This window comes from Balaenoptera acutorostrata, chromosome 7, assembly GCF_949987535.1.
Source record: "Balaenoptera acutorostrata chromosome 7, mBalAcu1.1, whole genome shotgun sequence".
In the NCBI taxonomy this organism is placed as follows: domain Eukaryota; kingdom Metazoa; phylum Chordata; class Mammalia; order Artiodactyla; family Balaenopteridae; genus Balaenoptera; species Balaenoptera acutorostrata.
Genome location: NC_080070.1, coordinates 28,326,930 through 28,351,999, shown reverse-complemented (window position 1 = coordinate 28,351,999; position 25,070 = coordinate 28,326,930). Strand labels below are relative to the sequence as shown.

The 25,070-nt window shown below is 41.3% G+C and overlaps 1 protein-coding gene across 1 annotated transcript; it reads left to right on the top strand.

The window, feature by feature from the left end:
* The first annotated feature begins 7,604 nt into the window (after nt 1-7,604).
* Nucleotides 7,605-15,599, top strand: LMOD2 (leiomodin 2). Its single transcript, XM_007177220.3, has 3 exons — nt 7,605-8,001; nt 13,382-14,740; nt 15,243-15,599. Exons 1-3 carry the CDS (start codon nt 7,729-7,731, stop codon nt 15,267-15,269), a joined length of 1,659 nt encoding a protein of 552 aa, XP_007177282.3. The 5' UTR covers nt 7,605-7,728; the 3' UTR covers nt 15,270-15,599.
* The last annotated feature ends 9,471 nt before the right edge of the window (nt 15,600-25,070 follow it).

Here is a 25,070-nt window from a genome sequence, read left to right as displayed (position 1 = left end):
TACTGAAAATAATCATTGAACTTTACACTTAAAGTTGAGTGAATTTTATGGTATGTAAACTACATCTGAATAAATCACTTAAAAAAACAAAAACAAAATAAGAAGAGCATGCCTCAAACTGACAGGTGGTACCATGTTTACAACCTCTCTGAGGTCGCCCAGCTAAACAATGGAATCATCTGGCTCAGAGGAAAGCACTTGGTTCTTGTGCTGGCAGCACATGATTTATTAGTTTTGCTCTGCTGATAAGACCATTAAAAGCAGATGAGGACACAGCACTCAAGGGCAGCACCGTGCTTGCCGCGTCCACCAATCTCACTGGCTCTCAAACACAAACAAACGCAGCCTGCTCTGCCAACCTCTGACATTCTCATGCTGGTTGTAATAGGACTTCCCCCCCTTTTATTATTACCATTACTATTATTATTGTTTACAAAACACACAAAAACCTACAGGTTGGAGAGCTAAAAATGAAGCTTTCCTGTCCCATTGAGGGCATACCTTGACAGGGAATCATGTTATCGTGGGATGGGTCCTTTGTAACACTCATGAAAACTAGCTCTGATTCCCTGGGCGTTCAGTGGAAAGGAAAACAAGCAGAAATGGGGGGGAGGGACGGCATTCCAGGGGAAATCAGAGAAGGTAAACTTTCAAAAGGCTGTGGATCTCAAGAACACAGGGGAACTGTGGAAGGAAAGGTCAGTGAGGAACTGTGAGTTTGTGCGAAAAGACAGTGCCTTTGATTTTCTGGATAAATTTGCCAATGAAAAAGCTCAGTAACCAGACACCAGCTCTCAAGCACTGACTGTGTCATCACTGGGCACACTGAGTCCCCATATTCCTGGACTTTGACACTGAATTTACCTTCCTAGCCCCTTTCACAGTGGGATCTCAGCTGTTCTGCCCTTTCAGTTACCACTTAGCTGCAGGACTGGAGTTTTCTCAAGTGACAATTGTCATAAACCTGAGGAGGGAGCCCTCCCGCGGAACAGATCCAAGTCTTGGGTGGTCTTGGGTGCCGACCCTCCACATCATTCTTCCTAATACACAGTGAGCAAACCTTCCAAAACTGTCATATCAACACTCAGGGTTACAACTAAACTAGTTGATGAAATGAATGAAAGCCTCAGAACTTCCAGCACGCCCCAAGTAAAATTCCCTTTATTAGGACTTCATATAATATATATCAAATCTGCTCCCGGTTTCATAAGTGGAATTCCATTTTTATGACCTGTGTTATAAGCTGGAAAACCTGATTGAGGAAATTCAGCTTTTCTTTCCTCACTATTGTATTTTTCTGCCAACCATTTTTTTGTCTTTACAATTTTAACATTATCAGTTTACCTTTCCATTTACTTGCATGGGGCTCATTTTCACATGTTTGAATTCGTTCAGCAAAAGATACTTGAACCTACTACACACGAGGGAAAGCATTATCTGTGCTATTAAAAAATTTCTGTCTTTCATCCCATCTGTCTTCTATTATGGTACATTTTGAAATGACAAACTAGAAAATCTCAATATGAGAAGCAGCTTGGACTTACGGAACATAAGACTAATTATCACTTCCTAGCTGGGTATGCTTAAAGGGACTTTTTAACCTCTCAGAACTTCAGAACCCATTTTCACCCTTTGTAAAATGGAAGGCATAGTATCTATTTCATCAAGTGTTGCCTCGCACGTAGTAAGTGTCAGCTACACACAATTTTTAAAAGGAGATCAGATTGCTATGTTAGACTACCCAGCACATTGAATTTTGTAAACTTTAAATTATACAATTGCAAGATATTATTTTTATAAATAGCTCTAATAACTTTAAATTTGACTCATGCTCGTGACCACAAGCTGGCATCGCTGGGAGACTGGCTTGGCGGCCAAGCCTGAGAGAGAAGACTTGATAAGGATATTGCCAGTTCTCATCTGATCCCCGTGGCCTGTTTGGTTGTCGTCTGTGCTGAGGCTGACCTTTCCCTGACATTCTCCCGGGAGCCTGACTCCAGCTAATCTGAGAAGCTCCTAGCAGACAGACTGAGTGAAGTCGGAAGCTTAACTTCCTTAGGGGGTCATTGCATTAGTACAGCAGCTTTAGGACCAACCATCTGCAGGAAATGTTGAAAACCCAAATCCTTCTGCGTAAGTGAGAAACAGGTTAGATCTGGCTCAGGAAGCAACCTGGCACCTGTACAATGAGAGAGACGAGCTAAGCCTTAAAAACAAAAAGAAAGAAAGAAAGAAAGAAAAAGTTAGGAATGACTTGTTAACAGTAGATAGACAGTTGACATTTGTGAAAATAAGAGAATTTCCAGTTTCCCAATCTTGCAAATGACCCTGTGGCATAGATTTTTGTGTTTCCTCATCAGCCAGTTGAGGACAATTTAAATAAGAAAGGATCCATGAAATGAACAAAAATGGCATCATGAGTTATGAACACATAGGGACCAGTTGGGCTAATTTGTCAGTTTGGGGGCCTTCACTTGTAAGTAATAACTACTTCAGCCTAATGCTCGGCAAGGCGGGAGACCCTCTCCCTAAAGGTGAGTTTCTTGGTTTGTACTTTTGGCTCTTAATGTTCAGAAATGTTGAAAGGTCCTATCAATATATTTTCTTTAATAATCCCCACATTTCAGGAAGAATTTGGTAATTTCAGGAATTATAGGACCTTGTTGTTTATCCATCCTATATATACTAGTTTGCACAAAACATTTTGAAATATGAACAATTCCTGAAATTACCAAATTCTTCCTGAAATGTGGGGATTATTAAAGAAAACATATTGATAGGACCTTTCAACATTTCTGAACATTAAGAGCCAAAAGTACAAACCAAGAAACTCACCTTTAGGGAGAGGGTCTCCCGCCTTGCCGAGCATTAGGCGGAAGTAGTTATTACTTACAAGTGAAGTTAGGAGGTCTCTGATCACTGCCTAAACATGTTATTTATTGAAATACCAGATCTGTTGGCAGGGCTAGTAGTGCTGATTTTTGGAGATGTTGATGAGTTTTGCTCTTGCTGAGTCTTCATTAACACGAGGACACTTGCTGATTAACAGTTGCCTGTATTTAAGAAGGCAAATTCTGGCTATGGGATAATGTTAGAGATTTCCACTTAACTTTAGATGATAATAAAGTCCAAAACTCCTTGACCTGGCCCTTCAAACAAAAAATATTCAACATCGATATGCATCTACCAGGTGCCAGGCATGACGGTGGTGGCTACAAAAAAAAAAAAAGAGTTGCAGGGGAGGCCAGTTTCTGCCTAGCTCCACCTCCTCCCCACCTCTATACCAAAGAATGCCCTGTTTTTGTTACGTTTTTGTTTTCATACTCCTGTGCGTTTGCTCCGGAGGCTGCTCTCTCTGCCAGGAAATCTCTTTAGGGCTCCTGTGCCTTCTCTGACTGCACCCACGTGGGCTGCCTTGCTTCTTCATCTGTATTTATTCCACGGCTCTTGTCTTGCTGGCACCTTGGCAAAGCTGTCACTGCACTGTGTTACTGTCAGCTGTCTGCCTCTCTCCCAGGAGTATGAGCTCCTGAGGGCAGGGACTAGATCAATTTCTATTTTTCTGTTTATAATCCTAGCTTCCAGCACAGTACCTATCCACACAGCAGGTATTTGGTAAATGGGTGTTGAATAAAGAAACAAATAATAGCATTTTTGAGAGGAAACTAAAGGGAAAAAAAGGTTGAAAGAAAAAAAAAACTGTTTTCACTAAAAAGGGAATTGCTGATGTCCTGGGAAATAGTGTGTATCAGATTGACAATCAAGAAGCATGAAAATAATTCTCTCCAAGATAGAGATTTTTTGAAAAAGAAAATGCAAATCTTCAGAAGGCTTATAGTATTGTGGACTCTAAAAAGCAATTCTACTCAAAAACACAGTGTGATCAGGTTAAAAATCCCGAAACAGAAAATGCTGATGCTAGGATCACATATGACTGGGATTTTTTCCCTCAGTGTAGACAAGGTTGCAAAGAAATCTAAATTATTCATCATACCTAGGTCTGGCCAGGGTTAGGCAGTGATGTTTAATTACTCAGCAGAATTTTATCCAATGAATTTAAAGTCTCTGGAGAAAATGTAAAGAGGGATCCAGTGAACTAAGATCATTCAGGAGTTGTGATTATTATCGTAATCAGAGTGATTTGTAACATAAATATTAGAATATCTGAATGACCATTGTTCTTAAGGTAGTGTCTTGAGGGGCCATAATTTTTTCAGTGATGCTGCCACAGAGCAAAACACTTTAATGTCTCCTCTTCCAGAGTTATTTTCAGAGTCATTCATGGGCCACCCAAGATTTGGAAGAAGAAACTCACACGAGACCGTATTTATTCTGGGTTGATCCAATGAGAAAACTAAAATATATGTGTAGTGATTTTTCAAGAGATCAGTTTCGACACAATAGAAAAAAGAATTTTCTAATGATTTGAGCCATCCTACAATGGAATGAATTTTTGGTAATGTACAATTTTCACTGAAAGTGTTCAAGCAAACACTAGATGACCATTTATAGAAGTGATAGGGGATTGATATGTTTCAAAGTCCCTTAAAAAGCTGAGAATCTGTGATTCCAAGAATATCTGAGTCATTATTTTATAGTCACATTAATTGTGTATTATAATCTGCATCAAGCCCTCACTTCTCCAGGTCTGTGCTCAAATGTCACCGTATTAAAACAGAGATCTTTCCTACATGAAATATTACCCTCACAATCTTCTTTCTTCCTGTTTACCCTGATTTATTTCTGTTCATTGAGCTTCTGATATGTTCTGTATTTACTTGTTTATTTACATATTGTCTGTCTCCCCCAACAAGACTATAAACTCCATGAAGGAAGGGACTTTGTTGGTTTTCTTCAGTGCTCTAACTCCAGCTCTTAAATTAGAATCTGACACAGAGTGTCAGATGTTCAATAAGTTGTTGAATAAAAATAATACTAAAATATTACAGAAAAGTTACAAACAAGAGAGAAAGAATAAAACAAAATTTCATTTTTTTGTACATAATTGCATTTCTCTAAATTTGTATACTGGTCAACATAGCATATGTGCCTAATACATAATTGTTGAAGAAATGAACCTGTACTATTATTTTAATGTATTTTTTCATCTTTTTTTTTGAAAGAACACATAGGTTTTTACATAGTTGTAATCATCATTTTTTAACCTAAAATGTCATTATTCAGCTGAATAACTCATCTTATTCACCAGATTTGGATATAATAATTTGATGTCATTTCCAAAAATCAAACCCATTTTCACATTAAAAAGATGTGTTACCACAAAGGCTACACAAAGGTATATGCTAGAAGCCACAAAAAAAAACAATGAACTCATCATTTCTAATATCATAATCATCTCTCTCACTAGTATCATTTAAAAGAGTCATAGTTATTTTGGGAGGCAGACTGCCACAATGAGTTAAGGTCATAAATAGTTAGCCAAAACATTCTTGCAAAAAAAAAAAGTTGGAGGACTTACACTTCCTGGTTTCAATACATACTACAAAGCTATAGTAATTATGCCTAGGTGGTATTGTCATAAGAAAATAGACTTACAGATCTATAGAACATAATTGACTGACCAGAAATAAACCCCTACATTTGAGGCCAATTAATTTTCCACAAAGGCACCAGTGCAATTCAATAGGAGAAGGCATAGTCCTCCAAAAAAAAAAAAAAAAAAAAAACTAAGACAATTGGACATCTGTATACAGAAAGATGAATTTAGACCATCACCTTACACATATGCAAATATTAAGTCAAAATGAGTAATAGACTTAAATATAAAAATCAAAAACTATAAAACTTAGAGGAAAACATAAGAGTAAGTCTCTCAGACCTTATGTTAGGAAAAGATTCCTTAGTTATAATACCAAAAGCTCAAGCAATAGAAGAAGAAATTGAGAAACTAGACTTCATCAAAATTAAAAACATTCACTTTTCAAAAGACACCAGCAGGCAATTCACAGAATGGGAGACAAAATCTGCAAATCATATATCTGATAAAGTCCAGAAATATACAAAGAACGCTTATAACTCAGTAATAAGAAGATAACCCAATTTAAAACTGAGCATAAGATTTGAATGAATATTTTACCAAAGTAGATATAAGATGGCCAATAAACACATGAAATGCTGCTCAGTATCATTAGTTATTTGAGGAATGAAATTTAAAACTATAATGAGATACCATTTCACAGGCACTAAAATAGCTATAATCAGAAAGAAGAGCAATGACAAATTAGAATGTGGAGAAACCGGAACTCTCATCATTGCTGGAGGGAAAGTAAATTGGTGCAGCCGTTTTGGAAAATAATTAGTTTCATGAAAAGTTAAATGTAAATTTACCGTATAACTCAGCAGCTCCACTACTGCATACCTACACAAGAGAAATGAAAACACATGGCTGCACAAAGACTTTCACGTTAAGTGCTCATAGCAACATTATTTATAACTACCAAACCTGGAAACAACCCAAATATTCACTGACTGCTGAATGAATAAACAAAATAACATATATTATACTTGTGTTGATAAATGTATATTTCTATGCATATACGTTTTAACAGATGTTTATATATCTGCATGCTAAAATGATATATTTATGAAGCTTTGTAAACTATGTATATATTTCATCACATTCATAAGAATATGGGCACATATATAATTTCAAATTAACATCTCTTCAGTTTTCAACCCAGATGCAAATCTAGTTGCAAATTCTAGCTCCACCACTTCTTAGCTCTGTGGTCATGGGCTAGTTACTTAACCTCTCTGAATCTGTACTAGTAAAATACGGGTAATAGTGTACACCTTCCAGAACTGTGGGATTAAATGAGATAAAATGTATAAAATGCTTAGCACTAGGCTGGCATGGGGTCAGTTCTTAATAGATCACACCCAGTATTATAATTTGTCTTTTTGGAGTTTTAGTTGCAAATCCAGTTGCTTACTAATATTCAGGGGTGAGGAGAAGGAAACCATTTTGTGCAGAGGAGAGAGCTACTTCTCCCCTTCTAGGTGTCTGACTTTTTCACTTAATTTCTCAGAGCCTCAGTTGCCAAAATCTGTAAAGGAGGATAATGCAAGTCATCTCACAGGACTTATGATTAGGAAAATTACATTGAAGTGCTTTGCAAACTGCAAAATGCAAGGTAAACAGGAAAGTGCTCTATTATTATAGCCTTCTGTTCCCATCAATGCCACCCGCAATATGTTTTTAGGAGAAACAGAATAACTACTCTAGGGGGATGTGCAGTCATTTCTCATCCTGGGAGATTATAAGGAAAGAATCTTTTCATGACCATGGTGGTGGTAGCGAGTCATTTTCAAAATAAATTTTACCCCCTTGTTGTTTGAATACAAAGCAAGAACTGGGCTACTCCCTATCTGAGGCACTGTCTGCCTGTCCTCATGAGCTATCAGGCTCAGCTAAATATGTCCCTGGCCAGTAAGTGAATAATCCCCACTGGTTCCGAGACCTCCGTCCACCACCGATGTGACATTCTTTGTGTTCAAATGTCTAGCTGACGTCTGATGCTTAAAACAGCCTATGTCTTCACCCCTCTCTGCATTGTCACAGCCTGTACCACCACTCTTAAAAGGCTATCGCAGGCACTCCCAGCACCAGTTGCTAACCAGCCTACCTACTTGCTACCCCTGCCTGCTGCCGGCTGCCTTGAATGCCTCGTGTACCGAGCTCCTTGTGGGTCTGACAGAGCAGGGACCATGTCTACCTTCGGCTACAGGAGAGGACTTAGCAAATATGAATCCATCGATGAGGATGAACTCCTGGCTTCCCTGTCCGCCGAGGAGCTGAAGGAGCTAGAGAGGGAGCTGGAAGATATTGAACCTGATCACAGCCTTCCCGTGGGGATGAGGCAAAAGAGCCTGACCGAGAAAACGCCCACGGGGACATTCAGCAGAGAGGCACTGATGGCCTATTGGGAAAAGGAGTCCCAGAAACTCTTGGAGAAGGAGAGGCTGGGGGAGTGTGGAAAGGTAGGCTCTCGGATTTTTTTGTCTTTAACTGCTCCCACGGCCCTACCCCGAACCCAGGAAGCTGTTTTTTCTAACTTTTCAGCCCTCCTCACTCTTCTTTTCTTATAACCCACTTGTAGCTGCTATTGAAAATCTTCTCAGGCTGAAATAGTCATCTAACTTTTATGGCCACCCAATGGATTATATGTAAAATTCTTAGTTGGGGGTCCTATGATTGACAAGGATGGGATCTTCAAGAAGAAAATAATGCACAAGCAAAGCATGGGTTTAAATATTTTGCCAAACGTAAGTCTAATTTGAGTTGTAAGTTGGGGATGTGGTATAATAGAAATGCAGATGTATTTATATATGTGTATAGATATGTGTGTGTGTGTGTATATATATAGTGGTTAACTACATTTATTTTCTTCTATAAAGACAAAAGTGTGTACTCTGGTTGCCTGGACTGTGATGGTGACAATAGTAAAAATAATTCTTTTTTTCCAACAGCAGGAAGTGTGGGGTGGTGAGAAGTATATGGGGCTGAGAGTCACGGGACCTTATTTCTACTCCCTGCTCTGTGCCTAACTTGTAAGATCTTAAACAGATAGTCACTTCCGCAGGGTTCTCTTTCCCATCTGCCGATGGAGGACATTGGATCCAATGTTTCTTTTGTGAATCAAACACCCTTTTGAGATTTTGCTAAGTTATGGACCTTCTTAAGAAAATGAACGTGTGCTTGTGTAAACATACACAAATTTTACATAGAATTTCAAAATGATGACACACATCCTGAAACCCACCTGAGGACCCAGGTTAAGCATGCCTGCGTAGATGATCTCTAAGATTCTGTTCTATTTTATAATGGTGATTCTAAGGCCACGAAATGTGCTTATATTAGAGGTCAGACCTATTAAGCTCTTGTTCTCTGACCTGTAAACAGTTACCCTGAATTTGCCAAATGAATCATCCACAGAAGGAAGTTCAAAAGACTAGGCCCTGGGAAAATATTATAGTAATGACAATAAGAATGTCAAAAGAACAAATTCCTGAATTTGTGGAAGAATACTGGTCAGGAGTGACAGTTTAATACCTCTGTGCTCCACTGGAATCATCTCAAATCAAAATGGCCCAAAGCCAATGGCGAGATTTCCATGGTACTAATCTAGGCGCTGTTAGATGATCTTGATGATAGGGTGTGTTGGCCACATTTTTAGCAAGATATGTGTGAGCTTTGTCCATGTCAATCATCGCAGGAAGGGCCACTGGGATCAGGCCAGGATCTGCCAAGGCCGCGGTGGCCGCCTGCATTGAGGGGCTGAAGGAGTGGGGTGGTGGTGAGAAGGAAGGATACACATGATGGGCCAGGATTTGGGTTGGTCAGTTCCTCCACAACCATGATTTTCAGAGGTCTTTTTTTTTTTTTCTGATGTGGAAATGTGTGTCCAAAATCTGATCAAATATAAGAAGTATGACATCTTCCTAACAGTTCTTAAAGATTTTCCTTAATAAAAAGATTAAAATTGCCTCATAATGTCCAGGACAGATAGCCATTGGAGCAATAACCCAGCAGAGGCATTTTAATGTCATAATGTCTTGAGATCAGTGGGAAACAAAGGGCAAAGCCTGTTGTCAGCTGTTGATGGAACCCACTAGCTCCTGCCAAAGGTTTTGCTGATCCCTGATCCCTGCCAATAGCTTATCAGCTCAATTAGAGAGGCTGTATGTTGATGAACTTTGATTCCTTTCTCAGCTAGTTAACTTTTCTCCCGCTACCCTTTCCCTGCTGGCTAGTTGTCTCTGGAGTCACAAGGAGTCCTGAGCAGAAGCTTGCCAGCGGAGGGTGTCAATCCATTTCCACTCCAGGAAAAAGCTCAAAGCAGCTGACTGGTGGCTGCTGGGGGAGGGGGGCGGTAGCATAAGTGAAGAGCAGCCCAGTACGGACCATGAGAAGGAGACGATTATCAGGCTACTCCTGGCTCTGTAAATGCTTATGAAAATCATGTTCAACCCCTAGGGAATGACAGCCTCTGCCCAGCTGGACTCACACAAACTTATCCTGCATTAAGCAGCTCCAAGGGGCCTTGTCAATCCAAAGATCTAGTTCCCCTAGCTTGAGTGTCTGCCGGGCTTCAGGCATAGGTGCCAATGAGTACATTCATGTTACTTCACTGAATTCTTACCTTCTGGACATGAGAACTGAGACTAGGAGAGGTTAAGAAGCTCATTTGAGATTAACAGCTTCTGGCTGAAATTCAAACCAAATTCTGTTGGCACAAAGACTGTGATTCTCAGAATGTGGGTAATAACAGCATCACCTGGGATCTTCTTAGAACTACTAATTCTAGGACTCCCCCAGACCTGCTGAATGAGCAGCTCTGGGAATGGGGCCCAGCACGGTGTGGCCTCACAAGCCCTCTGGGTGATTATGACACACACTGGTTTGAGAGCCACTCAACTCTACTGCAGTTTCTTTGAGACTCCCCTCCACAGAGCTTTAGTGATTTGTCTAAAATCAACCCACTCTTTATGGGTAGAACCAGAACCAGAACGGAACCAAGCCTCCTTGTTCATGTAATGGTTCCAGGGAGGTAATGAGGAGAAATGGTTAGACACCCTCTTCTTTTGGCCTAATTTATGCCCTAAGGGTACCAACATCACCCCCCCAGCACCTCATGCCCTGCCCCTCCACCTTCCCCGCCCCCCCTATTCCTGCAAGGATCTGGGTTAACTACAGAGCAGTGGCAGATAGGTGATCTGGAACAATGCAGTCAGTACAAATGCCAGAATAATTTTGAAAGTAGGCAATGATTGTTTTTACATCCTCCTTCCTCCCTCTCTAGACACCTTTCTCCCTTCCGCTGTTCTTCTCTTAGATGTCCCCCACCTAGGGTGACTAACCATCTCAGATTGTCTGGGACTATCTAGATTTTAGAACTAAAAACTCTGCTTCCTGGGATACCTTTCAGTCCTGGGCAAACCAGGACAGTCGGTCACCTTCCCCCGACCCCAGCCCCATCAGTACTTTTCTCCTAGGCCTTGTCCCGACTCTCAGGGGCTGTTAACCAATGTCAATTTAGAGCCATTCCGTTAACAAATTTTATTGAGTCCCTACTACGTGCTGAGCACTGTGCAAGGTGAACAAAACAGACATCATCCTTGTCCTCACCCCACTAACAGTCTTTTGAGAAAAATGACACATCATTAAATAGGTACTTTATTGGAGGAAGTACAACACTGTGGGAACACATCACAAGGATAATTTGAGGAGGTGTCAAAGACATTTCTGGAGGAAATGTCATTTAGATGTTACAGGACAACTCATTGCTGGATAACAGTTTCTCATATGACTTCTCCAGATACATTTAAGGGGAAAACATCTCTTGCAGATAAAGCCTAAAGTTCTTTTTAAAAACTAGAGGGTTCAATTTAATGGTGGTATGACAGGCAGTATACCTTGAATTTTGTGACAGGTCCCTCTCCTCCAAATACTGAAACAGCTAAAAACATATACTTACAACACACACACACACACACACACACACACACAGTATCACTCTCCCTCCTGCTCCTGAACAAGTGAGTAAGTTAAGACTGGAGGAGCCAACCCAGGAGTGGCTGACCCCTTCCCCAGGCCATCACTTGGTGCCTGCCACTCCAAACAAGTGGATAACTGGAGGCTATTTTGTGGTAGCAACTGGGCAAGCAAACCTGGAGACCAGCACAGTGTTTTCCAAAGCTCATTCCATATGCCTCGGGCTGGGGTCAAAAACATTTCCAGTACGGAGGGAAGAATCAAGGCTTTGGGGACAGGAAAGCGTCTCAGGGCTTTAGAGAAAATAAAGGACTAAAAAGATAGCATTAGAGAAAATTGGACTCTGTCAGCAAGTTCGAGATTTTTATTTTATCAGAAAAGGTAGCAAGAAAAAGAAAGATGGGGGTCACCTGAGCTTCTCAGTACAAAGTCTTGTAAACAGGAAAGACAAAGATGGAATGAAATTGTGTTTGCCTGAAAGTCTCTCATAATTGATACCTGGTAACTAATTTAAGACCATCAGGCTGAGGCAGTGGCTTGCTTCAAGATTTTCTACTCTTCTCTGCTGTTCCACATTACGGTTGGAATCTAGTTGGTGCCAAGGGCGATTATCTTTCCCGCCTCGTGTCTCCTGCAGTCCTGTCTCATTTAACCCTGTGATAACATGAGATTTCAAGCTGATTTGCTGAAAAGGGTGACTTGATTGAGTTTCTGCAGAGAGCTGGGTTTTGACCTGCTGCTGCCCTGAACAGCAGCCCTGCCCCCTTGGCTTCTTTCCCCAGCGAAAGGACAGAGACCGCCTCAGCTTTCAGGTGCTGTGGGGTCTCTGAGACCCTGTGCCAGGCTCTACCCCAGAGGGACATGCCCCGCCTCTGTCTACACTGAGACAGGACAGGGCAGGGGGCTCTGGGCTCCTGTCACATAGGCTATAGGAGGCAAATTGGGGGAAGAATTTTTGAACATTAAGAAAGGGAACCCACGAACCTGTTGTATATTTTTGTTGTCACTTGTATGTTTGGGATGGAGAAATAAGGAAGGACAGAGGGGTGATTCCCTAAGGGATAGTCAAATTTGCTAAACTGTAATAGACTAGGAGTCAAGTAGTTCAGAAGAGGTAGTTAAGAGAATAAAAATTTTATCAAGGGCTTTCCAGAGCAGAAGTTCCGACGTATCTGTTCAAACTGGTAAAATGCTAGCAAACTTTTATTCAATAAACTGCATTCTGGATATTTATTTTGCAGAAAACAAAAGAAACGTTTGTAGAAAAAGCTGTTGGGCTATGCAAGGAAATATTAACCTTGGTCACCCAAACTAGAGAGATCAGAAGGTGGAGATGAACTTTTTTTCTTATATACTTCCGTATTACTTGCTGTGTGTTACTTTTTTGTTTTTCTTTTTAAATTTATTTATTTATTTTATTTATGGCTGTGTTGGGTCTTCGTTTCTGTGCGAGGGCTTTCTCTAGTTGTGGCAAGCAGGGGCCACTCTTCATCGCGGTGCGCGGGCCTCTCACTATCACGGCCTCTCTTGTTGCGGAGCACAGGCTCCAGACGCGCAGGCTCAGTAATTGTGGCTCACGGGCCTAGTTGCTCCGCGGCATGTGGGATCTTCCCAGACCAGGGCTCGAACCCGTGTCCCCTGCATTGGCAGGCAGATTCTTAACCACTGCGCCACCAGGGAAGCCCACTGTGTGTTACTTTTTAAAAAATTTATTGAGATGTAATTGACATATCACATTGTATGGGTTTTAGATGGACAACATGATGATTTGATCCATGTATGTATTGCAAAACCACGTGTTACTTTCGTAAATTTTAAAAATGTGCTTAGAAATGACAAACTTAATGATGATACCATGCTCTTTAGGTTGCAGAAGAAGACAAGGAGGAGAGTGAGGAAGAGCTTATCTTTACCGAAAGTAACAGTGAGGTTTCTGAGGAGGTGTATACGGAAGAGGAGGCCGAGAACGAGGAGGACGAGGAGGAGGACGAGGAGGAGGAAGAGGACAGCGAAGGAGAGGAAAGAACGATTGAAAACGAGAAAGGGATGAATGGATCTGTACATTACGGTAGTGTCAGTTCCGACAGCTCGAGGCCAGAGACGTTTAAAAGTCAAATTGAAAACATCCATCTGACCAACGGCCACAGCGGAAGGAACACAGAGTCCCCGGCTGCCATCCACCCCTGTGGAAACCCGACGGTGATCGAGGATGCCCTGGAAAAGGTGAAAAGCAATGACCCTGACACCACGGAAGTCAATCTGAACAATATCGAGAACATCACGTCGCAGACCCTCACCCGCTTCGCGGAGGCCCTCAAGGCCAACACGGTGGTGAAGACCTTCAGTCTGGCCAACACACGCGCCGACGACAGCGTGGCCACTGCCATCGCGGAGATGCTCCGAGTCAACCGTCACGTCACCAGCGTCAACATCGAGTCCAACTTCATCACGGGCAGGGGCATCCTGGCCATCACGAGGGCTCTGCAGCACAACCCCGTGCTCGCCGAGCTGCGCTTCCACAACCAGAGGCACATCATGGGCAGCCAGGTGGAGATGGAGATCGTCAAGCTGCTGAGGGACAACACCACGCTGCTGAGGCTGGGTTACCATTTCGAGCTCCCAGGACCAAGAATGAGCATGACCAGCCTCTTGACCAGAAACATGGATAAACAGCGGCAAAAGCGGATGCAGGAGCAAAAACAGCAGGAGGGGTACGAGGCAGGAGCCAACCTTAGGACCAAAGTCTGGAGAAGAGGAACGCCCGGCTCTTCACCTCTCGCATCCCCCAGGCCCTCTCCCCGGTCATCCCCCAAGCTCCCCAAGAAAGTCCAAATTGTGAGGAGCCGTCCTCCATCTCCGGTGGCCCCGTCCCCTCCTCCTCCGCCGCCGCCGCCGCCCCCTCTTCCTCCCCAAAGGCTGCCCCCCCCTCCTCCTCCGCCTCCGCCCCCTCCGCTCCCAGAGAAGAAGCTCATCACGCGGAACATCGCAGAAGTCATCAAACAGCAGGAGAGCGCCCAGCGGGCCTTACAAAATGGACAGAAAAAGAAAAAAGGGAAAAAGGCTAAGAAACAGCCAAACAGTATCCTAAAGGAAAGTAGAAATTCCCTGAGGTCAGTGCAGGAGAAGAAAATGGAAGACAGTTCCCAACCTTCTACCCCACAGAGATCGGTTCACGAGAATCTCATGGAAGCTATTCGGGGAAGCAGCATGAGACAGCTAAAGCGCGTAAGTAACCCAAGGGCAGGCCCTGGGGCGCAGACCTAGGGAAGGAGCCGGCCGCCGCCGCACAAGGGTACCAAAGTCGCCTCTCAAATACTTAATCACTATTTTAAATGTTTTAGTATGCCAGCAGGCTACCAAATTTGGAGCAGGTCACCAGATAGCACATTTCCATTTGAGATATGTGCCATCTTCTTGGCATCTCAGTCTTTTAAGGGCCAGGCTCATCCTAAGATACTTCAATCTAAAAAAATCCCGATTTCCTTAATAAGAAAGTCAGGGCGTATCATCTACATTCCAGAAAAGATTCATCACTTGTCAAAAATTTTACCACAGAGTTGCAAGTGATTTAAAACCTACCTTATAATATAAAATTTGAGTACCACCCAGCAATAATCTATATCTGAGTTCTTCCTGGAGAATACTGCTAAAGACATACTCTACAGATATTTTTTTCACTTTATTATTTGTACCGTTTTTACTGAAAGAAAATCCCCTATTTTTGTAGGTGGAGATTCCAGAAGCTCTGCGATAAAAACCCGATCTTTAGAAGAGGATGCAGAATTATTCAGTGGTATTAGATAAAATGCATTGTGAGATGTTTCTAAAATACCTTCTTCAATTTGAAATGTTCTCTGACTTTAAAAGTAGCCTCACCCATTAATTCCAAAGAGAATTTTAAGAAACTATCTGCATGTTTCTTCTGTAAATATGAAAATAAACTTCTTTTTTATGTCATGAGATTTGTATTGGCAAGAAGCAGTTTATTTAAACATGCTCTGGCTGTGTTGGTAATTCTGAGCTGTAATGAGTTAATGAAATGTGCTGTTATTTTTGTAATCCCAATAAATCTGGATTGAAGTTTTTCGGGTTTTTTTTAAACAAACTAATTTTTTTTTGTAAATTGATATTCACATCTGTCAGGTATGTGACCTTGCTAAATATTAAAAATATTACATTCTCAGCCCCCCCAAAAGGTTTGGGTCCTTAGCATTTGCCTTTGTTTTCTCATGTCTAAGAAAATCTGATCAGAGCTCTCTCTAAAGGTCTGGAATCAAGAACCTTCTTAAAAGTCTTTTTGGTAGTGAGATAAAAGCTTGGGAAAAGACCCCAAACTGACCATTATCATCTTAGATGCATGGATATTGGACCCAGGATGGCAGCTGACACTCCCATATTTCCATAAGGCTGATAGGTACCCAGAAGTCATTCAATCATTTATAATTAAAACCAACTATTTCTGGAAGAAAAAGAAAAAAAAAACAGTTGAAAGTTAGGAATCTCTTGGTAGAGAGGAAGTAAGTGCTAAGGGAACGTCTGGAAGATAGCCCCCCCCCCCCGAATTCAGAGCTATCTTGAGGCTGATGCTAAAGATTTCACCGTTCAAGTCTCCTTTAAGCTCTCCCTGGATGAGCTTTAGTTTAATGGGTCTCAGCCTTTTTGTGCTCTGAATACATAACAGTGATGTCAGAGTCCACGACACACATCCAGGGACAAGGGTACATGTATTTGCAATCATTCTACCCCACCTCCCTCTCACTCAAGAAAGATCTGAATTCAGATAAGAGAAAGACCTATCAGAGATTCCCTTCATTCCACCCTAGTGCTCCTCTCCAGTTTATGAAAGCTATAAATCTCCTCTAAAGTCCTTTGTATTATCTATGATTAGCAATGTTTCCTTTGTGTCCTACAGAGTATGACAGTGGTCCTGGAGAGCTCCCTGGGCCACCCGTTTAATAACTGTTTCCTGACTTTGTGTAGGGAGTGACTGACATTTTCAGAACTAAGTTGTGTACTTTTCACAGCAACATTAAAAGGTGCTCTCCCTGGGGTCAATGAGGAAAGCCAGGCTCAGAGGGGCTGGGGTTGCCTGGGAGCCTGTGTGTTTCAGAAGCCCGTGCTCCTTCTGCATCGCTGCCCGTCTCTGCTTGCATCCGGGCTCAAACGCCCCACCCCACGAAGGCTCCCAGTTCTTAGAATAACAGTGGGGATTTCAGTTTCCCTTAGTAGTGACTTCACTATTTTACTCCTTCTCACTAGTGTTTACAATCATGTTCTTTATTGTTGCACAAAGAAATAAAAGCTAAAATGTAGGTTTTTAAAAGGTGTGTATGAGTGTGTGTGTGTGTGGTGTGTGTGGGGGGGGGGGTGTGTGTGTGTGTAGTGAATTTAGGACAGAAAGCCAAGACTGACCTTCCTTTCCCCTGGCCTTTGTGTGTGCATGAGGACGGGGCTCTTCTGAATGCAAACAGCTTTCAGCTCCATCATGATGAGGCAGAGGGGCAAATGGTTGCTGATAAAAGGGTCCTTTGGTAAAACCATGTGTGAATCCCAGAAAAAGAGGGTGTGTAGAACCAGGAGGGAGATGCTAGTTCCTGGGCTGCTGGGAGCTGCTAGGGCTGTGGAAACCTGCCAGGCCTTCTCACCAGAAGTGAGTGATTGGGAGACAAATATTCTCTCCTTCACGTTTTAAAAGACTGCTTTGCTGGAAATTTTTGGGCTTCGGGAGAGAGCAGCGTGCACTTACGAGGCACTTCACAAAATGTAAATAAAGATATCCTCACAGTCAACCCACAAAACAAAATATTATAAAGCCCCTAATAAGACAAGTGTGATATGGTCAGGCACTAAGTTGGCACGTTTCTCATTCAGGAAAAGCATTTCTAGAATGTGATTTCAGAATACAGCACTATAAACAGGCAAGTTGTCATGACTCCTCAGCACAGAACAGGGATCCTGAGTTCATCCTTCCTGCAAACTCACGGAGCTGGTATGAAGACCGGTTAGTTCATCCTCTCTAAAGAGCGTCCAGCTCACTGGGAGAGAGGCTGTCCAAGGCCAGATGAAGTGTTTAGACCATGATTTATACCTGCACACTAATCTCTTAAAGTACGCCTCATCCTGATTGAAACAGGGCCAGGACGCCGAGTCTCACCCTGCTTCTTGAGCCCTGCTGCCACAGGTATTCAATAACTCAGTGATTTCATACCTGCCCTGATGTATGTAGTTGCTCCAAGTGAGTGAGAGGGAAGAGGTAATAACAGACGGCAGTGGCCGTATTGAGAGGCACCGAAGACTGGGGTAAATCGATACATTCTTGAAAAGACCTCTTAACTACTTCATTTCCAGACAAGTTCACACTGTCTTTTCTTTGTTTCTCTGAGGTTTGGAAGGTGGGGTTTTGTCTCCATCAGTCGTCAAATAGCGGATGTAAAAGACAAAGAACTGAGGTAAGAATCACAAAACTCAGAAATATGGTGCCAATATGGACACACCCAACTTCCACAACTATTTTCTGAGTGCCTACCATGTTCCAGATACTTCTGGATGCTGAGGATACACAGTGAACGAAGGAGATAAGAAGCCTGTCCTCCTGTCACTTACAGTCTAGGAGAGGGAGCTGACACCATTCTTTCGTGCATCGTGTGTCTGTGTATCAGGTGCCCCCCGTGGATGAGGCACTCTCCTCGATGCTGGGGAGACCAAGTTGAATTAGAAAGTGTCCTCCAGTGCCCAGCAATGAGGATCCTCATTCCTTCCAGAATACGCAGTAAGAACTGAGCTAGAGGCTGGTGTAGGGTCCTATATGAGCACTGAGGAAGCCTAATCAGCTCAAGCTGGGCTTAGCATACTTCTTCTGTAAAGAGCCAGAGATATTTAAAATAGCATATAAAATATTTAAATATTTTAGATTTTGTGGGCCATTTGGTGTTTGTCACAGCTATTCAGCTCTGCCGTCGTAGGGTGAAAACAGCCACAGACAATACGTAAGTGAATGAGTGTGCTGGTGTGCTAATACAACTTTATTTATGGACACTAAAATTCAAATTCGATATAATTTTCATGTGTTGTTCATTTTCTTCTTTGATTTTTTTTTCAGCTATTAAAACATGTTAAAACTCTCCTTAGTCTGCAGACTGGACAAAACAAATGTTGAATGCATTTGACTTGTGAGCCACAGTTTACCACAGACCCTGGACCAAAAGCAGATAAGAGAAGCTTCTCAGGGAAGGTGACACTTGTTTTGGATTTTTAAAGAGAAGATGCCAGGCTAAAAAAGGAATCAAATGGTAGGGGTGATGAATGAAGAGAGACATCTGAGTTTGAGAAAACAGGGTATTATAGAAAATGGTAGAAAATCATAGGGTTAATGTAATTCTATAAAAACAAGAATGTGGCAGGTTTAATATTTTAGTTTTTTTTCTAGTATTGATAATTTTGGTGGATTAAGAATAGTACTAGTATGTAGTTTCAGTATGGTCTTTTCTTTTTGCAAAAATAGTATGTGATTATTAAGAAAAACTAGAATATACAGATAAGGCAAAAAACATAAAGAATCCCCAAAATCTCACCCACACAGAACTACTGATAACCTTTTAGTGTATATCCATTTAGATCCTTCTTAATGCATATTTAAACACACATATAACTTTTTTTTCTACAAAAAGGGGGAAATAACGCACATACCATTACATAGCCTACCATATTTTATTTAAGCAATTTCAATAACTTGGATATTCAGGTTATTTTGATTAGACCGCTGATATTGGAATTTAGTTTGTTCCAACTTATCTTTTTGAGTTATTCTAACTTTTTAACTTTCCCAAAAAGCCCTTAGAAGAAATGATTGACTGAAAAATCACAGCTAAGAAGCCATCTCCCAGTTAGACAAGAGTTGCGAGTACATCATCATTGTGGTATACCGAAACTGGAAATTAGGTTTCAACCAAATTGTCATGTTTACCAGTTTTCTCTCAGTCAAATTATACGCCTATCTGAACCACAGAGGCATGTGTCGGTAAGACGCATTTCAAAAAGTCCATTCAATTTTCTATGTCTGAATAAAAAGGCTGGGAGGGGCTGAGAGTCACAAAAGTCCGTCCTGAGCAACTCAGTGTCAGCTAAGGAATGTGGATTCATTATGAGAGTCATGGTGAGCACAGAGGATTTCAAGCGGAGGAGTGACATGGTGTTTATACAGCTTTACAAAAATATGGCTTGTGTAACTGAGAGAGGGATGGGCTCAGTGAGGCCCAGGCTGGCGACAGGAAGACCAGTTAGGAGACCATTGCAGTGATCTAGAAACAAAGTAATGCAGATGAACTGACCGCTGTGTAGGTATGAAGAAGTCAGAACAGATAGAGCAGAGACTGAGAAAGCGAACGCTCCACAGAATTTAGTTACTGGTTAGACGTAGGGAGGAGGAGGCAACAAAAGAGAGAAGTCTAGGTTGATACGATCCTGGCTGGGCCATCTGGGTGGGTAGTGGTGCCACAAAATGGGACAATGGCATAAGGCAGGAGCAGGGTTGGAGGAAGAAGATGAGCTCAGTTTTGAACAGTATCGTGTCTGAGGTGCCTGTCCATTTGAAAGTAGGGGTCTAGAATCATGGGGTGGGATTTGGGCTGGAAGTAAGGATTTGGGGGTTGTGTATGAGTAGCATTTCAAGACGAGGGTTTGGACGAGGTCACTCAGGGAACCATGGAGAAGGGCAGAGGCTGAGTATGTCCAGAGAGAAACCAGAGGAATGTCAGGTGGCAAAGCAGAGAGTTGCGCTAAGGAAGGGCCAGTCGGCAGCATAAGATGCCTCAGTGAGTTCTGGAGCTTGACAGGGTTCACTTGAGCCGGTGATCTTGGTGGGAGCAAGTCCATGGGAGCCGTGGAGATGGAAACTAGACTGTAGGGGTAGAGTGGGGCGACTCTACCACTGCAATGAAGAATGTAGCGCGATGCTTCAAGTAATGGGCATGCTGCTCTCTTGCAGAGTCAACCGGTCCACAAATCTCAAAATTAAAAAGGCACATCTTCCTGGTATGTCATTATATTATATTACATTATATTACATTACATTACATTACATTACATTATATTATATTATATTATATTATATTACATTACATTACATTATATTATATTACATTATATTATATTACATTACATTACATTATATTATATTATATTATATTATATTACATTATATTATATTACATTACATTACATTATATTATATTATATTACATTATATTATATTACATTACATTACATTACATTATATTATATTATATTATATTATATTACATTATATTATATTACATTACATTACATTATATTATATTATATTACATTATATTATATTACATTACATTATATTATATTATATTATATTATATTATATTACATTACATTACATTATATTATATTATATTACATTATAGTATATTACATTACATTACATTACATTATATTATATTATATTATATTATATTACATTATATTATATTACATTACATTACATTATATTATATTATATTACATTATATTATATTACATTACATTACATTACATTATATTATATTATATTATATTTTCACATACACAAATATACACATACATTATCATTTTTACTCGATCTGAGAAAAAAATGTTATATATATTTCTCTGTAAATACATTTATATATTATATACATGCTTTTCCTCATGTCAAATAAAAATGACATATATGTGCATATACATGTATATATACAGTCTAGATAAAGTTAACTGGAAACCTCAGTCCACCTCTGTGACAGTCCAAAGTCTTCTGCAAGATTTCTGAGAATTTCTGGGACGAATTGGCTGGGGGCCGGAGGTGTATCTGCCCATTGTTGTCTCTGGCTCCACGCACCAAGCATGCATCTAGCAAACCTATGGTTTAACGGCCCTATTTCAAACCACATGGAAATGGACCTGTGGCAATCAGCCCTCTTTCTTGGTTTCCACAGGTTCAACATTACATGAAAATTTGGGAAATAAAGGTAAGGTTGACATTACAGCAACACAAATGACTTCATATCAAACATGAGATGTTATAACAATAACAGAGGGGCTGATTCCCCATCAGAGATTTTTTTTCCCCACTGGCTATTTTATCCCACATAATAGTCTGTATTTTCTTGTTAGTTTATTACACTTTCCTCTTCTCTCATGATTCACCTTCATTGCTATCCTCCTAAATCACTCCTGGGAATTCCAGATTCTCTTCATTTTGTTTTGCACAGCAAATTCAACTCTCTCCAACCCCTGGCGAAGGGCAGCTCCAGTCTACCTTTGCATATCCAAACTGGTCAGAGTGGTGCAGATCAAAAGGTGCTTTTATTTAACAGAAGCCTCCCTGAGGTTATGCCTGTGAATAGAATTTCTCCCCTTGAAAATGGCATGTCCTCTCCTTGATCACCACAAAAACCTTTGGTGGGTCACTCACAATCTGTTATCCGGACTGTTGCTTCTGAACTGGTTTCTTCCTAACTGGTTCCTAACCAGTTGCTTCCTAACTGGTTTCTCTGTCTCCATTCTCCCTCACCCCACATTGGTCCTCCACATGCTAGAGTGAGATTTTTCCAAGATGCAATTCTGTTGACATCAGTCACCTGCTTGAAATTCTTCCGTGGTAACCCGTATTCTGCAGAATAAGCTTCAAATCCCTTGGCCTGGCAAACATGGCCCTGCTGATCTTTCGGCCTCATCTGTCCTCACGTGCCCTGTGCTTAAGCCATACTAGCATCGCGCAGTTCACTGAACCAGTGATGCTGCCTCTTGACACACACCTTTCACATACCCTCCTACCTGCCTGGAATTCCCCTCCCACACTTTACCTCAGGGGAGCGCCTACTCATTCTTCAAGAGACCTTGAAAGATGAGTAGCTGATTGAACCAAGGAGATGGGGAACAGGGCACCTTTCAAAGGAGACTCTATTCTCTTCCACACTCTCCCTGGGTGACCTCAACCAAACTCCTATCTTTAAATTCCACTCCTACCACGTGATGCCCAAATCCTTACTTCCAGCACAAATACCACCCATGTGATTCTAAATCCATATGTTCAAAAGAACAGGCACCATAGACACAACATATTTAAGGCTGAACTCATCTTTTTCCTCCAACACCTGCTCCTGTTATATTCTGTATTCCACTATCTCGCAATACATTTTACCTTGCATTATATACTATCTGTATAGATGTCTTAATCTTCCTACTATCCTATTGGATTCTATATCCTGGAGATCTGGGACTTTATCAGCAAGCACTCAATGCATATACCTGAATAGATAGAGATGATTAGCTGCTTAGCAACAATGAAGAGACAAATGACAGTATCTTCTCTCCACCCCTCCCAGGGTGGCCAAAGGGTGATGCGGGACCAAAAACGATCATGGTTGAGAGACCAAGTTTAGAGGCGAGATTGGTTCCAGGGTCTGTGACAGGGCAGGACCTACATGTGGAGGCTAAGGGGCTCCAAGGAGAGCATCACTAGGGAGCAGCCAATGGTAGGCACTCCCTCTGTGCGCATTGCAGGGCCAGAGCTCTAAGAATATCTGCATCCACTCTTGCTGGCCCTCCTCTCTCAAAGCCTCACTCCACCCCTTCTCCCATGTGATCTGGGCCCATGGTCAGGATGTAGTCATGAGCGGCTGTGCAAGCTACAGTCGGGAGAGTGTTCGGGTAAGCCGAGGACTGACAACTGGCATGTGGAAGTCCTGTTCTCCACATCCTGAGGTCAAATTAGCATAATCGTTAAACCCCTAACTCTTGAATTCATTAGACAAATTTGCACTCTGAAGCAGAAGTCTTTACTCTGATATACTATCTATTTGTACATTGGCTCTTTTGCACTAATTTTCAGACGACTAATCACTTGTTCCATATTGAAACTTTGTGTAATTTGCCGTCTAGTCTTTATGACAAGTTCAGCAGGTTCTTAGCAGCACGACTTTTGTGGGGTTATAGATTTAGAAGTTTTAAAAAGTAAGTATGTATCTGAAGTCTAGCCATCTCCTCTGATTGAAATACTGTTGTCACAGCTGGTACTGTTTAGTACCCACAGCTAAATTCTCTGTCTTCCTGAATGAAATCTCAGCTGATCCATCTGAGTAATCATCATTACATAAACACAAAAACAAATGATCTAAAGTCAGTCTCAAGTCACGATTTGAAATTTGCCCTCAACTGTTGCCTCATAGTTGCAGACTATGCAGGAGACCAGCAGAAAGCTGAAAATATCACAGTCAGAAGGAGCAAGACCGTACTCACCAATGTGCTTATTTATTTTTCTCTAAATGCTGCCAGGAAGTTTTGGTGATTCTTCTCCGTGACACTCATAAGAAGGTTAACAAGAATCTTGATCTGTCAGCACTTGTTGGGATGGTAACTAGGCTTTTACCCCAGAAGCTGTCATTAATAAATTTGTTTTTAAAGAAATTCAAATTATTTTTAACAGAAGCAAAAAAAAAAAAAAAAAAGGCAAAACAAATCCAGCTTCTTCTCCACACGTGATATTCACAAGTTAAAAGTCACCATTGGGGGCTTCCCTGGTGGCGCAGTGGTTGAGAATCTGCCTGCCAATGCAGGGGACACGGGTTCGAGCCCTGGTCTGGGAAGATCCCACATGCTGCGGAGCAACTAGGCCCGTGAGCCACAATTGCTGAGCCTGCGCGTCTGGAACCTGTGCTCCACAAGAGAGGCCGCGATAGTGAGAGGCCTGCGCACCGCGATGAAGAGTGGCCCCCACTTGCCGCAACTAGAGAAAGCCCTCGCACAGAAACGAAGACCCAACACAGCCATAAATAAATAAATAAATAAATAAAATTTAAAAAAAAAAGTCACCATTGGGGTGATAAAAAATATGAAATCAATGAAAAATGCTTAAGGAAAGAGACACACTGACAGAGATTACTTGAAATTCAGAGAGAAGATTCTGAGGTAATTCCAAATAAATTCTTGTGTAATCATTTATTGAGCATTTGGGATTACTCAAACATGCCAGTTACCTAATCTAATATTTAAATGGAAAAAATATTTTAATGGTGATGGAAGGAGGAATGGGGATTGGGGATGAGCAAATAAAAAAATTATGAAAGATTCTATTTGCTGAATACTCCAGAAATCTGAGGCTGTACCAATCTCAAAACTTGCCTTGGCTTGCTTTAGTGGCTGTTGGTTTGGCTGCATGATTTTAACATATTTTCCTTCCTGCTTTTTTTTTTTTTTTTTTTTTTTTTTGGAAAACGGAAAATGACAGCATTTCCCTTTGGGTCTTTACATGTGCAAAAGCAGAACAATCCCAAGCCTTCTACATTTGATGTAAAGATATTGGAGTAATATTTTGATTTTTTATCCAGATCATTGCTGGTGTCTTGACGCACCTGAGAGGCCGGGAATTATAGTGGTCGAGGGTACATCCTTTGTATTAAGACAGACCTAAGTCTAATGCTCAGCTCTGCCATTTACTATTTAACTTGGTGTAAATTGTTTGTTTCATTTGCCTTGGCTGAAAAATTGGGATAATAACTTCCTCATGTAA

What these genes read in the sequence shown, in the direction of transcription:
- LMOD2 (XM_007177220.3), top strand. Translation starts at nt 7,729, where the DNA reads ATGTCTACCTTCGGCTACAGGAGAGGACTTAGCAAATATGAATCCATC. An exon ending in GGCTGGGGGAGTGTGGAAAG is followed by an intron (nt 8,002 to 13,381) that starts GTAGGCTCTCGG and finishes CATGCTCTTTAG; the next exon opens with GTTGCAGAAGAAGACAAGGA. An exon ending in GCATGAGACAGCTAAAGCGC is followed by an intron (nt 14,741 to 15,242) that starts GTAAGTAACCCA and finishes CTATTTTTGTAG; the next exon opens with GTGGAGATTCCAGAAGCTCT.